The following is a 14,402-nucleotide window of genomic DNA, read 5'->3' as shown; positions in this document are numbered from 1 at the left end:
TGAGCAGTAAACTTACATGACATCACTCTGTACTTAGCCATGAGTAGCTCAACTGTTCTTCATGCTCCTGTGTGTGTGTGTTTATATTTTTGTATGTGCCACTAGACTGTAAAATCTCCTTGCAAGGAAATGAAATTGTGTCTAATTCTTCTATTTGGTTTCAAAATACCTAACAAAGAACTTTGTATACAAGCACATATTCAAATAATATTCCTGACAAATTAATGTCTAGAATATTCAAAAGCTATATACACAAGTGATAGAACAGAATTTAAATCAGATTAGTTTTCATATATTCTCTAACCACAGAAAAACTGAGAACAGCAACAAAACATTTGACTAGTAAAGAACACATCAGATTTTACTTAGAAACAAAGATCATTTATGTTATATTTTCGGTCCGAATTTGAACCACCAAAATCCAAATTCCACTACACTGCTGGTTGTCTATACAATTCTAAATACTAGAGTTAGTGAAGATAGCAAAACAATTCCAGGCAATAGTGGACCAGATTTTTGCAGACCATTTGGCTTGTAACATTTATTTGGCTAACACTTATACTGCTTGGAATTGTACATTGCCTTGTCCTTGTAATCTTCAGAGTGCTTTGCATGTAATAGGCTTTTGGAAAATATTTTCTAAATGAATGATTAACTGGCTAAAAGCAAAGAGCAAATTTCAGCCTGCTTATGAGTGATAAGGAAGGGAAAATGAGAGAATGTCTTAGGTATGCTTGAATAAAGAGCTAACCAGTGTTGTTACTTCAGGGTTAGACTATTAAAGAAAATACTGTAAACCAAAGAGGAGAGATGGTTGATAATTCATGGTTGCTAAGGAAACCATTGTCGTCATAAAAACTCTTCAGCATTTCTTCATCCTCACAGAGAAGTCTTTTTTCCCCTTGAGGGAGAAAAAAATATTCTCTTTCCTTTGGAAAATATATTCAAGTCATATTCTTTTATACTTTTCTTTTTCTTTTTTTTTTTTTAACAGCAGTGCAATGAGGTCAGTGGTACGTGGCAGGGGCTTCGTAGCTAACAAAGAATACTTCTAGAGTGTAAATGTCCACACAGCTTAGGATGTAAAGATCTTATTCCAGAAGTGGTGAGGGAGAGGCAACACCTGTTATCAAAGGCACATGACAACTGACACTATTAAGTCTCATAAAGGCCCTTAGAGTACTGGGCTTTGGCTGCATCCTACTGACTCTGCAGTCAGTTCAAACAGATAATTAAATGAATATGGCTGGAACACTAACTGAAGATCTGAATAAAAGTAGACCAGGGTCTAAGACAGACAAGTAAGGAATAAATATAGAGGAAAAAACTATTCAACTAGATGGATTAAACATACCTCAAATGAGAGCATTTAGAAAGAAGTTTGAGATCACTTTCCAAGTGGAAGTTAATGTAATTATGAAAATCTTTGATTCATTCTATAAAAACAAGTATTTCTTTCCTAACAGAACTGATATGAAATGCTTCTGATCCTTTAGGTAAGTTTATTACTATTGACTGAAAAAAGGCTCAAAAATATAAAAACCAACTAACAAACCCCCAAAAAGTGACATTATAAGAAAAATTTTTGCACATCCAGACACTAATAGTGGGATGATCAGGGAAGAACCACTTAGAACTTTGATAGTCTAGCAAAATCTATAAATTTTTAAACAAAATAAGTGAGGCAGATTAAGAGAGTCAATTTAGAATTTATTGGTCAATTTGATGTTAGTCTCCATCCTGCTTTCCTTCTAGATAAGGTGATAACCCAACACATTTAGAAATCCAACTTCAATGAACTTCCTATAACTGCTGACCCAAGAGAAAATACTTTAAAATGGACACTGTTGTCATTGTTTTATAAGGAGAAAAATTTTTTATTAAAAAGGGGGGGCTGGTGAGAAGCAAGTGATTAGCTTGAATTGGATATACTTTTAAAAACTTGTCAGAAAATACAGCTTATAAACTTTGTCTTTATACATTATATTACCAATTTATTGCCTACCAACTCCAAACCTGCCCTTCTGTTTTGTCTGCTCTGTAATAATGCAACTGGACTGGTTGGTAAACGCTGGTTTCTGCCAGCTGGCACGATATTAAGCTTTGTCAGTAGAGGGCACTGGAGGGACACTGGATACGGAAGGGGTTTCTCTTGCTGGTTCTGGTGTGCTCCTCAGGGCTGACTCCTGTAGCAGCTGTGACTTTCCTTTGGGGAAGAGTGCCTTCACGCAGCTTGCAGCTCAGTGCCACTAGGGGTACTTTTCATAAAAGGTTTCCCTTGGCACCTCCTGGGAAAGCTTCATAGCAAGTACCATAGGCCTAGCACTTCCCATGAACCATTTTTTCCTGTATCCTAAGTCATGGCAACTCCCTGGCGCCAGCCTTCTCCTGCACTCCAGAGAATAGTTTCTGGGCAAGGCTGTTGGCAAGGCATCTCCCAAGGACAGTGTCCCCTCACACTCTCTCAGGGTACCTCTGCAGCTTCAGAGGCACTGTTCCACTATCCAGTGTGCCAGGAGACCTGAAGCTCAGCCTTGGGGATACAGCCTTCTTCTACTGATATATTTTCCTTCTTTTCCCAGATGTTCTACTTCAGCCTGAGTGACAGTGTCTACCACATTTGTCTGCTATTCCCATATTCTTTAGATTTCTCTTTACTCTTTATGGGCCAGCCTCCCATTACTTCAATGCCCCTTATTAATAATTCTTTATATTAAATTTTCCCTATTCAAGTTACTGTGGTTTCTGCCATATGTGTTTTGTATATGAAAGACTAAGATTCTACAAAGGAAGAGAAAGAAGAATTGATGTGATGTGCCAAAGCACTGGTGTTATAGTGGTTAGCATAGCTGCCTTCTAAGAAGTGATGAAACTGTAACAGAAGAGGCTGAATGGGGGATAAAGGACAACAAAACCCTAAAACTAAAGAAATTGAAAAGACTGAATGAGAATGCGAGATTCATGAATGGTGTCACACCAATTTAGCAGATACCATCAGAAGCAGATGAAGTAAAAAGCCAGACACAAAAGATCACATATTGTAAGATTCCATTTATTTGAACTGTCAAGAAAAGGCAAATTTCAAAGACAGAAGGTGGATTAGTAGTGGAATAGGGTTTGAGATAGGAATTTGAATTAATTGTAAAGGAGCACGAGGGATCTTACTGGAGAAATAAAAATGTTATAAAATTAGATTATGGCAATGATTGAACAACTTAGTAAATTTACTAAAAATCACTGAACTGTACACTACAGTGGGTGAATTTTTATATTATGCCTCAATAAAATTGTTTTTTTAAAAATAAACAGATGCTGACGAATACAAAGCTTTCTATGAATAAGGTTCCTATGATCACATGGTTTATATCCACTTTATTGCCAGAAGGAAGTAACTTTCAAATGTATTTCCTTTATAAACACTTCTGCTATTGATACATAGGTCTACTAGATAAATCAAGATCCAAGAAATATGATTTATATTAAACACATATATAAATATAATGTTATATTTATATTAAGCAGAATGTTATAGTATGCAGAGTATTTATCAAGTTCATAATACAATGCTTAAGTACTTTAATTTTTCTAAGAGTGTTATGGATTATGATGACCTTCCTCTGATAGTATCCCAAGAGACTTTTAAATATCATAATCATTTAAGGCATCAAAAAGAAATATGTCTGTAAACTTTTGGACTTGGTCAGGAAGACTGCTAATGAAAAGTTTTAGAAAGAATTTCGTAACAGTAGTAAATGTGACTAAGATCAGAAAGAGATGATAAACAGAAAGCAATGCAGAGAAAGAAAAGTAATCAAGAAAGGTGAATTATCAATTATACTTTCATAACTGAGATTCTGTGTATGGCAGGAAGGTAAAACAAGCCACTCCTTTTGAGAAATGCTTGTTGTGGTTGTTTCCCCCATTCTCATAATGTGTTGGGCTAAAGTAATTTTTTTAGTTGAAAGTGTTTCATATTCTTGTGCAAAACCTCTCATATGTATTTTTAAAAGCTTCCAAACTCTCAAATGTGGGAGAAAGGATGCTAGGAAGCCCAAATAAAAGTATATGTTATGATTGATGCAGATTCAATATGATCTCTTGGAGAAGTCAATCAGCAAAACAACAAAGGACTATAGTGGTTAAGTTAGAAGTCAGCTAAAAAGTGACTTTGGATAATTGCTTCTCAAGCAGGAGGAGGACTACTTAAGAACAAATTATAACTGGTAAGGAGTAGAGAATAAGGCACCTAAATTATGTTCATTTCTCAAAACCTTTAATGTAATTCATTGAGATTTTAGTGGCTGACAATAGTAACAGTTAAAATCAACTAATAAAAAGTTTGGAGTTTTGTTGTTTGTGTATTTTAAGGACACTTGGAATAGGAACCTGTTACTTTCTTTCAGTTAGCCCACCTATAGAAAGCTTATTTGTTTGGATCACAAAGCAACTATTGAGGTCAAACACTTGCAGCAATAAATCATAATTGCATACAAAGTACTTAGAAGAGAAAGCTTTCTGAAAGTTGATTCTGCAAATTTAAAACTCTACAAGAGACTCTAAGGGTCACATTGTTGCTGTCTGGATGAGCAGCAATAACTTCCCTACAGGTTTCAACTAAAATTTCTATAACTGGCCATTCCTTTCTTAACTGTCCACCACTTCCATCAGCCACAATGACCATTTAATCTATAATTATTATTGTAGAAAAGGATCAACAAGGACAATCTCAGTAAGGATGACTGTTGGGGTGACATGAGGAAGAAGAAAATGAATATCTGAATGTTCCTGGCTGGAATCACTTCAGTTCCTCCCACTGCAACCCTTTAGTCCTTATAACTCTGACAGGTGTCATATGATAAAGTATATACAGAAGCTGGTGCAAACATCCACACACATGCATGTACGAGCACACCCATACTTCCAACAGGCTACCTGAAAACATGGAGGCCATTGACACTGAGAGTCCACTCATTGACATGTGAGTCAGGTTAGATCCTTCGCTACCATCTGTGTAATAATGATTATAAAAGGAGGTTCTGTAGTATTCAGACATGAAGTAAATTGATGAGAATGACAATTGACTTTTGCTCCAAAAGATGAAACAGCTTGTAGGAACTAATGTCCACAAGTAGCTACTCACTACAGCTTATTATTGCTGCTTTCCCAAACCAGCCTAACCTTAAACACTTTCTAAGGCCTCCCTTGTTTCTCAACCAGGGGAAACTTGGTCCTCTTGCAGATAGTTGACATTTCTGAAGATATTTTTGATTGCCATAATTGAGGAGGAGGGTGAATTGCTACCAGCACCTAATGGGTAGAGGCCAGGCATCATGCTAAACATTCTATAATGCACAGGACAGTCTAGGACAGTCTAGCTTTGAGGTTGAGAAACTCTGCCTTAAGGTCTTTCCCTTTAAGGATTTTTGTTCTGAAACTGACTAGAGAGTTAGCTAATCAAACATCTCCTCTGGGTCCATACTGTATCAATGGTTTCCAATACAATATACACACTTTGTGCCACCCCCAGGCAGGCTATTTCAAATGTGACTCCTCCCAGACTGATCAACTTCCCCAGGCTCTGTGCTTTGTTGCAAGAAACAGACTTAGCATTAAAAAGAAACAATAGACCCAAAATGGAATCACTTATGCTAAACTCCACAGACTAAATAGCTAGTGTAATTACAGTTTCAACTTCTCCCAGGAGTAGAGTTTTAAACCAATCAGTCTGGAATTTTCCTGATCAACATTAGTAAAATTATCTGCCTAATAAAACCACATCCTTCCCAGGACTGAAGGGAAGATAATCTTGCCTGAAATAAACCCTTTCTTTTACTTTACTAATAACTTCCTTGTCCTGTCCCACTTTGGACAGTAAAAACCTTCCATTTTGTACAGTTCTTTGAGTGTTTCTTTCTACTTGCTAGATGGAATCTGCTTCAATCATGAATCACTTAATAAAATCAATTAGATTTCCAAATTAGATTTCCAAATTGAATGAATTTTGTGTTTTTACAGTAGTTAAGTGGACTGCTCCACAACCAGGGAAGGAGCATGCTGTGAGTTTACCTCTGTCACTATGGTTCCTATGGGGAATGGTGGGAAGCCCTGAATTTGCAGTTGGATAGTTAGGTGTGCAAGTAGCCTGGTGACCACATTTGTATCTGGCATTTGAAACAGTCTCATAGGATTGAGTCCTTAATGTGTGCGGAATGTGGCGACTCCAGGACTTATGGTCAGAAATGATATGTAGGATACTCAGTTGGTACCAGATAATTAGAGAACCATTATTGGAAAACTATTTACAAAGACAAAAATGGATTTCAAGTGATTATTATTGTCATGAATAGAAACCAGATACATCATGAACACAAGAAAAACTTCCTAGTGACGTGAAAAATTGTATAAAAATTGTATTTCTGATTGGGGAAGAACCCAGCTTATCACAGCTGGAGTTCTCCGCAGCTGAATGGATTCTCCAGATTGGTATAAATAGGAAATCAAAACCTCATGCAATAAAAGTTGTCATAAAATAAACATCATTGTGTAATGGAGGATTATAGTACAATTTACCTCTGAAAGAAAATTACTCTTGGTTTCATCCATGGGGGAAAAGCTTATATCTGTGTGTTTTTGCTTATTCATTTGCTTGTTGGACTTATCAGAGCTTCTAGAAACCTATGATCTATAGGACTAATTGACCCATTAATCACAGGGTTAGCTTGATTTTAACAAATAGCCTTCCCAGATTAGAACCCCATGGGAGCATTTCATTGTTATGCAAGTGCTCACAATAACAGCAGGAATCTAATTTTGCTAAGGAAATTAGTACTTTATAAACTTGCATCACTTCTCTACTTGGTAAACTTGATTTTCCCCCTTCTTTTACTTTTGTTCCCCCAATAACTCTTTCTGTCCTTTTCTGACTTTAACAGTCAGTCCATTCCACTTCAAACTCTTCCTTTCAGTGATCTATTCTGCTTAACATTTAAAGGGGGGTTTTAGCAAGAAATGATATGCCTTACAAAAGGTAACAACATCCCATAATGGAACATGTTGAAGATCCCAAATTGAAGGGAAGGTTCTCAGTCTATGATTCCAATCGAAAGGAGCAGGTAACGAAAGCCCCCTTGAAATAAACTGCTACTTCTTACCTTGGATTTCAAATTCATCAATCTCATCGGCAGAGCCTGAGTCAGAGAACTGGGCCGAGTCACGTGAACTGAACTGGGAGCTACTAGAAGTGACCCGAAAACCTGTTAAAAAAAAAAAAAAGTAATAAACAGGGCAGAAAGAGGTTTACTACTCCTAGGGTCACAGTATGACTTCAACAAAGAAGTAAATAGAACTCTGGCTGGGAGTGATGCTGCGCAAGTAAGAACTAGCTCTTTTTGTTGGTTGGCTCCATTTTATTTTGAAATTTAGAACATTTTATGTAAATAGAATTCTACTATCTGGGAAGTGAATCTGAGACCAGCAATCTTTCCTTATATCAGAAACCTGTTTTTTTAAGTTTATTTTATGTTATTTTATTTTAATTTTTTAAATTTTACATTAACCTTTACAATACATAATTTTTTTAATAACATTTGCTTCCCCCCACCCTATAGAGTTGAGTCCCTATAGAATTTCCTTCCCCAAGGCACTGTGCACCATCACCACAGTCCCCTGTGCTCCTCCCTCTGATCCCTCTCCTTCCTCCTCCCCTGCAGTATGTCTCTGACTTATAATTGTCTGTTTTTGCTTTGTTGTGCAGAAACCTATTTTTTTGGAAGCTATTTTGAGGTAAGAAATGGATTTTACTCTAAGACTCTGGTCTGGTAGGAAAAAAATCAAACCTTAGAAATTTTTTTGACAGCAGAGGAACCCTCATTTGATTATAAGATCTCAAATTAAGGCCAAAAAAAAAAAAGGAAGCCCATGAGGAAGCAAGTTATATTCTAAAACCTGCAGAAACAGAACAAAGTAGCTGACACCTTACTTACTTCCATGCTCCGTCTCCTGGTACACTGGGAGCAGATTCTTAGTCCGAATCTGCTGGCGACGAAGGCGGATCTTCTGCTTCAGTTCCTGGATCTCTCTATCACTGTCTTCCTCTTCTTCTTCCCCTTCTTCTAGGCACTGGTTCATCATGTTGCACTTCATTAGCTCAATGGCAGCAATCAAAGACTCTGAGATGCTGAAATGGGCATTCTCCTACAGGAAAGAGATTATCAAAGAAGTTGTTAATAATAAGCTAAAAATACTGGATGTCTCACTGAGTTCAGTAGTCTTCCTTTATCCCTGGGAGATATAGTCCAAGATGCCTGAAACCGTGGACAGTACCCAACCTATAAAACACTATGTTTTTTTCCCACATAGACATAACTATGATAAAGTTTAATTTATGAACTATATACAGTAAAAAATTAACAATCATAAAAAAGGACAATATACTGTAAGAGTTATGTGAATGGGTCTCTCATCTCTCTTTCAAAATATCTTATTGTACATATTATTTTTCAGACCAGGCTGACTGAAACTAAGAGTTCAAATAAGAGTAAAGTACTAATGTAAAATATTGAAAATTAGAGTTTCCATGACTCTACTCATATCACCCAAGAGGAATGTATATTTCAACTATAGGAAAGATGGTGGCCAGAAAAACTGTCCTAGATTCTCTTTGCTCTCACACTTGGCCATTCATGGCCTACTTTGTACATAAAAACATAACAGAGATATAGTCCAGGATTTCATATCAGTCTTCTAAAGTCATATACTTGTATACAAAATATTAAGGTACATACAACGCTTCAAGACAAAGTGAGTTGTACGGTACAAAATGCTCAGGGGACGTTATTTATACAAGCATCAGAACAAAATGTACATGTTGACTCTGGAAACAGTTTTTACCTAAGGTTCCAGAGTCAAGGAAACAATCATCACATAGCTAAAATTCAATGCTTCTCTGACCAGGTAGCTTCGAAGACAGAATCAATAATATTTTTGGACTCAGTGAAGAACAAATGCTCCCTGAAGAGCTCTCCTGAGACAAAACTTGAGCTTATCTTTATTATGAACTTATCTTTACTATAGTCTATACCATGTCACTGACGTGTACGCAAATCTCTTTAGAACAAGAGGCCCACAACCTCTCAGATCAGATCTCTCAACTCAGGGACTCTTAGCAACCCCTTAGATTCCTCACCTTTTCCAGATCTGCACAGCTGCCAAAGTCTTGCTCAGACAAGTAGCTGATGAGAGACTGTCCTTCTGATGGTCTTCGGAACATCCCTTCCCCTGAGCATAGATACTGACCACCCTCTGTGGGAAAATGGAATGTGGATTTGAAAAGCAAATTTGGGTGACAGTCAAGTTTCTTTGAGAAATATGGGGATTTTACAACAAAAGATGCTCCCAACTCTTCCTGGCTAATAGAAGGGAGAGACGTCTACCTTCTAAAGGAATTTCTCTAAATCTCAGAATTCCAGAGTACCAAGCCTTTTGGTTAGAGAATGGTAGAATAAATGGAGAGACATCCTTTTATCATCTAAATTTAAAGATGATATACTGGCCCTCCTACGCCACAAAAAAGAAAACATAAAACCTGTAATGAGAGTCAGACAGGAAACCAATGGCTTCTGCCTATGGATGACTTCCATGTGGAGCTCATCTTCTGGTAATTAAGCCCAAACACTGAAGTCTCTTTTCTAGGTTCCTCTCACCCACTCAGAGAGCCATTCCATCTGGATCAACAGACATACGTGGTGATAACACCCATAGCATAAGAGAGGGTGGGACCCACAAGTTGAGAGGAACAGGAAAAATGGCAGGGCGGTGTGATTTCTGCCACAGGGGTTGAAAATGATGAAAGGGAGGGCGAGACTGTACAGCATGTACCCTCCAGAGCTGAGGTGAGCCACACATCTCAGAACTTAGCAGGCACAAGGGGAGAACAGAGAAAAGACATAATGCAGCCCTGACCTTCCTAATACTCACTTACCATACTCCATGTACAGAGAGCTGGGTGTGCTGACTTCACTGCTTTGGCCAGAGTAGGGCAAGGGGCCTCTCAACTTCGACTTATCACTGCAGGATTCTAGTGTCAGTGACCACCAGGGAGTAAAAACACACATACGAGGTGAGCAACAGACACAGTCCCAAGCTTGGAGTTTCAACATTTAACTGCTCCCATTCCCAATGCCCCACAGGAGAGAGGTGGCACACCAACAGGGAACAGTCCAAAAATGCAGGAACACATGAAGGAGAGGAAATGGGAAGTCTGTATATTCTAATGGGAAAAGAGAAATCATGACCCAAAATGGGACAACACAATAGTGAAACAGAAATCAAAGTAGATTCCTGAATTTAGTTCTCTTCTATCTCCTCACCATGACCTTCCAAATGTTCAAAGACTACCAGCTTCTATCCTCTTGACAAACCAATTTAGAAAACTATCCTCAGATGGTAAGACAAAGTATACTTAAACTTTCTGATACCATGATACTAGGTTTACAACAAAACCAGAAGGGTTACACTCACCACTCAACAAGAAAATACTAGGATGTGGCCTCCCTTGAACTTGAACTGTTAATTGTCCCACCTACACATTTAATACGCTTCTGAATTGGCAGAACAACAAAATAAAATCCAGCAATGTCTTTAAAGAAGCATCAAGGCAATGCTGAAGCAGTCAAGGATGATGGCCCAGAGCCAAAGGGCTCAGTCCCAGAGTTGCAGGTCCAGCCTTACTGAGAAGGGAGGGAGTGGTTTCAAGGAAGGCTGGCAGTATAGGAAATGCCAGGGTAAAGGAATAATGAGACTTGGGCGTGAAGAAACAGCAGCAAGAGGGGCTCAGGCTATAAGAAGGGAAACAAAATTTCCAGTGCCACAGAAAGAGGAGCAGGCAGAAAAGCCGTGGGTACCTAAGAAATGAGCAGGATGCCCCAGGAGAATGAGTAATTGAGCTGCATCCAACCCATGTCCCTGATGGGTAGTACCAGCTTGTCAACTGCTCCTCTCACAAAAAGTGCCACAGTTGTGTGAAATAACCTTGTGTTTTCCTTGGGCCTCAAAAGATTTCTTGTGGTCCTGCCAGTGAGCTCTGCTCCATTACTGAACTGAATACAAACCAGCAGTCACCATTACATCTTGGTAAGTAAGAAACCAAGACTTTGAAGGGACTTTGAGGTCCCCAGTCAAACTTACTGTACAACACAAACTCTATCACCAGCACCCTATTCCTTTACAACACAGTGTTCCTGTCTTTGTTTCCTGAGCTCACTTCTTCCTGATATTGCCCATTCAAGTGAACAGATCTAATTCTTGTAATTCCACTTGAAATCTGTCTTTTTAAAATTTCTTAGCTCATATGAACAACAATGTTCTAAACAATGGTCCTATAGGCTTATTCCTCTTTAAGCTTCTCTTTGCTAAGTTAACTTACCCAGTAGCTTCAAACATTATCAGGAGGCCATGGTTTTCAGTCTTCCCTCACCACACTGTCTCAGTGTTAAATCTCCAAGAATTAAGGTACCCAGAATGGATCACAATATTCAGGTTGAACACCACCATGAAAACCAAAGAAACAGTCACTAAAAAACCCTGTGCAATGGCTGGAATGAGGATGGGGGGACTTACAGGTAAGGAAGATGGATGAAAGAGAAAGGAAATAGGACTGTAGGCAAGGCAAAAAACCAAAACAAAACATGCACCCACATTCAAGTCCACAGAAAAGGGAAAAACACATTCTGGTGCTAATTCGAAGAAAATAAAGTAATTCATAGTAAGCACTCAGTTACAGGAAAAATTCTGCACACTGATTTCTCATGATCCCTTAGACATACATAGGGCCACAGTTTCACTTTTGGTAAGTCATGACTCTGCCTCCCAGAAGCTGTTGGGAGACTGAATAAGACATATGGAAGTTGTGTGCAGAAAACATATCATGTAAAATACTGCATCATTTTATACAAACTTCCAAGCATCACAGCAGGCCCAGACTGTTCTTAATTTGACACCAGAATGGAAAAGGCGGTTCTGAACTAAGGAAGATGGTCACGGAGAAGGAGGAGGTGGTTGCAGACAGAAAGGAGGAGGACTGGCTCCCAAACCTGCAATGGGATCTTCAACTATAATGGTGATATTCCTAGGGCCTTCTGGAGGTAGACACACAGGTGCAGAGTAGAGTCCAGAGAGGAAACGAGAATAGAGAGAGTAAAAAAAAGAGAGTGTCCTTTTATCTAGTGGAGGTGGGGACTCATCTCCTGAGAGGGAACCCTAGTGTTGAAAGAAAGATGACTCATGAAAAGCTACATGTGATCTATACTCCTCTCTGCTTAGGTTTTCTCTGACTCTCTTTTTCACTGCAGATTACTGTGATTTCTGGAATCCATATGGATTCAAAAGTGGGGCAGGGAGTTTCATATGCTCCAATGTCGGTGGCCTGGAGTTTAGTAAACACCAGGTCTGCAGCAGAAGATGTGAAGTAAGTGTCTAACTCAAGCACTCTTCAAACCTAAGAAAGCTTGTGGGAAGAAAGACTTTGATTTGGAGGTTTTTTCCCCCTGAAGAGTTCCAATAAGCCAAACTACATTCTTTCAGGGAAAAGGGACAAAAGTTGTTATTCAGATGCCTCAGATGAGGGTCACAGCTCTCACCTTCAGATAATTACAAAGAGAAATCAATGGCAGCTCCAGGGCTAACGGAAGCCCTTTTTGTTTTTTAAGAATTTTTTCTATATTATTTCTGTGACTTTGCCATACAGACTGGCTTTGACACAAAGGTCTACATTATACTTGCAGTTTATGGGGATTCTTCTACAAATAAAACCCAACCCAAAGTCTGCCGAACACCAACAATCTGGGGGATGCGATGACAGGAAGATGGCAAGAACGACGAGACCTGATTCCCCATGCCTAGAGTGCTCTCTGCTAGCAGCTGGTGTTTCTGTGAAAGAGGTCTCAGTGGCCAGGGCCTTCTGACCTGACTGCCTCTCAGCCTGGATGACTGATGCAGCAATTATCTCCCACTAGTGTCTACTAGGTCACAACACCCCACACTCATTGTGTCCCTAGTTTTAATGAGGAAATCCTAATATCAGTTTGTCATTGTCATATTGGTATTATACCCTGACCAGATCTCTATTATCACAGGAAGGGGAAGAATTTAATGGGATTATTGTTAAAGCTCATTAGTACTTCCCCTCTATTAGAGCGATAGTTAAAACTTGAATTCAAGTCAGTCACCCATCCTCTGATAGTAAGGAACTAGTGAAAGTATTTGCTGTTCAGCAATGAATGAAAGAATAAAAATATTCTCAGAAATTTCTGGATATCCATATTACACTACAAATTTCTCTCTTATGTCATAAGTTGGATACCCACCAACTCATCAGAAATATAACATCTCTTTCTGCCTCTTGAAGATCCTTAAGAACAATCCCTCCCTCCACCCTAAATTCAGGAGGATACTAGGGTCTGATGATTGTCATTACCTGGGGTTCCTCTAGAGGCAATGTTGGTATCTGAATGAGAACGAGTATGGCTCTTCTTTGTTCCACTGGTGACAGTGAGTATTTGTCCCTCCGAGAAGCTGGACCTGCGAAGCACACTGGACAGCTGATTTTGCCCACCTCCCTCGGGGTCCCCTAGGGAAGATGCAGCAGAATCTGGCTTCTGGGAGCTGCTGGAGGAGAACAAATTGGAGCTGCTGCTCTCAGCATTGCTGCTGTGACTCTGACAGCTGGCAGTTCGGCCTCGGGGGTCCAAGTTGCCAATGGCCAAGTACTCAGGCCCCTCACTGGCATCACTTGGGGAATCATTCTGGCTGCTGACCCATGATGCTTCTATGGGGCTGGTCAGAGTGCTGGAGCTCATATCATTTGGGGTTGAAGAGGAATCCGTGGTTAATGCAGAGCCTGGAAGCAAGGGTGCTTGGATGGCTGGATCCTCTGCTGGTGAGATGTGCCCTCTGCTTTCTTGAGGTTTCTGAGGAAGGTCAGAGACTGAAAAGGAAGTAGATCTTTTTTCTAGAATATAAAAGAAAGGGAATAGAAAGGTAAATTAGAATCCTTTCATATATGTGAAAATTTTTTTCCCAAATAAGACCAAACTATCTGTCATTGGCGCCCAGGACACATAGTATGACCTCAAAATTGGTATGTCATTTGAGGTAAGGAAAAAATTATTTAGAAGCAGTTAGGCCAAGAGTCTGGACCCTTGAGACAGTAGTTTTATCGTTTATCCGTATGCGTTCCTCATCTGTAAAATAAGCAGTAATAAGTAATAACATCTACCTGACAGGCCTATTTTGAGGGTCCAATGAACTAATACATGTAAATTGATAACAACATGGCACATGGTAGGCACTCAATAAATGTTAGCAATTATTACTGAAATGCCTTCTTGGCATGTGGATTACACTTG

General features: G+C 39.1%; 1 protein-coding gene across 4 annotated transcripts in view; it reads right to left on the bottom strand.

Moving 5' to 3' along the window:
• Positions 1 to 14,402, bottom strand: part of RUBCN (rubicon autophagy regulator) — a gene marked incomplete at both ends in the record, with an annotated part of 51,623 nt that overhangs the window by 8,555 nt on the left and 28,666 nt on the right. Inside the window, 7 exons of one of the 4 annotated variants that reach the window (XM_084231295.1) lie at positions 4,933 to 5,007; positions 7,152 to 7,253; positions 7,983 to 8,193; positions 9,185 to 9,300; positions 9,980 to 10,075; positions 12,090 to 12,134; positions 13,472 to 14,005. In XM_084231295.1, the coding sequence (XP_084087421.1) occupies positions 4,933 to 5,007; positions 7,152 to 7,253; positions 7,983 to 8,193; positions 9,185 to 9,300; positions 9,980 to 10,075; positions 12,090 to 12,134; positions 13,472 to 14,005 (1,179 nt within the window). The remainder of the gene's footprint in view (positions 1 to 4,932; positions 5,008 to 7,151; positions 7,254 to 7,982; positions 8,194 to 9,184; positions 9,301 to 9,979; positions 10,076 to 12,089; positions 12,135 to 13,471; positions 14,006 to 14,402) is intronic. The other 3 variants (XM_084231296.1, XM_084231297.1, XM_084231298.1) reach the window with 3 other exon arrangements.

This window comes from Talpa europaea (assembly GCF_964194135.1).
Source record: "Talpa europaea genome assembly, chromosome: 4".
Lineage (NCBI taxonomy): Eukaryota > Metazoa > Chordata > Mammalia > Eulipotyphla > Talpidae > Talpa > Talpa europaea.
The sequence above is the reverse complement of the archived record's forward strand: the minus strand, read 5'-3'. Positions and strand labels throughout refer to the sequence as shown.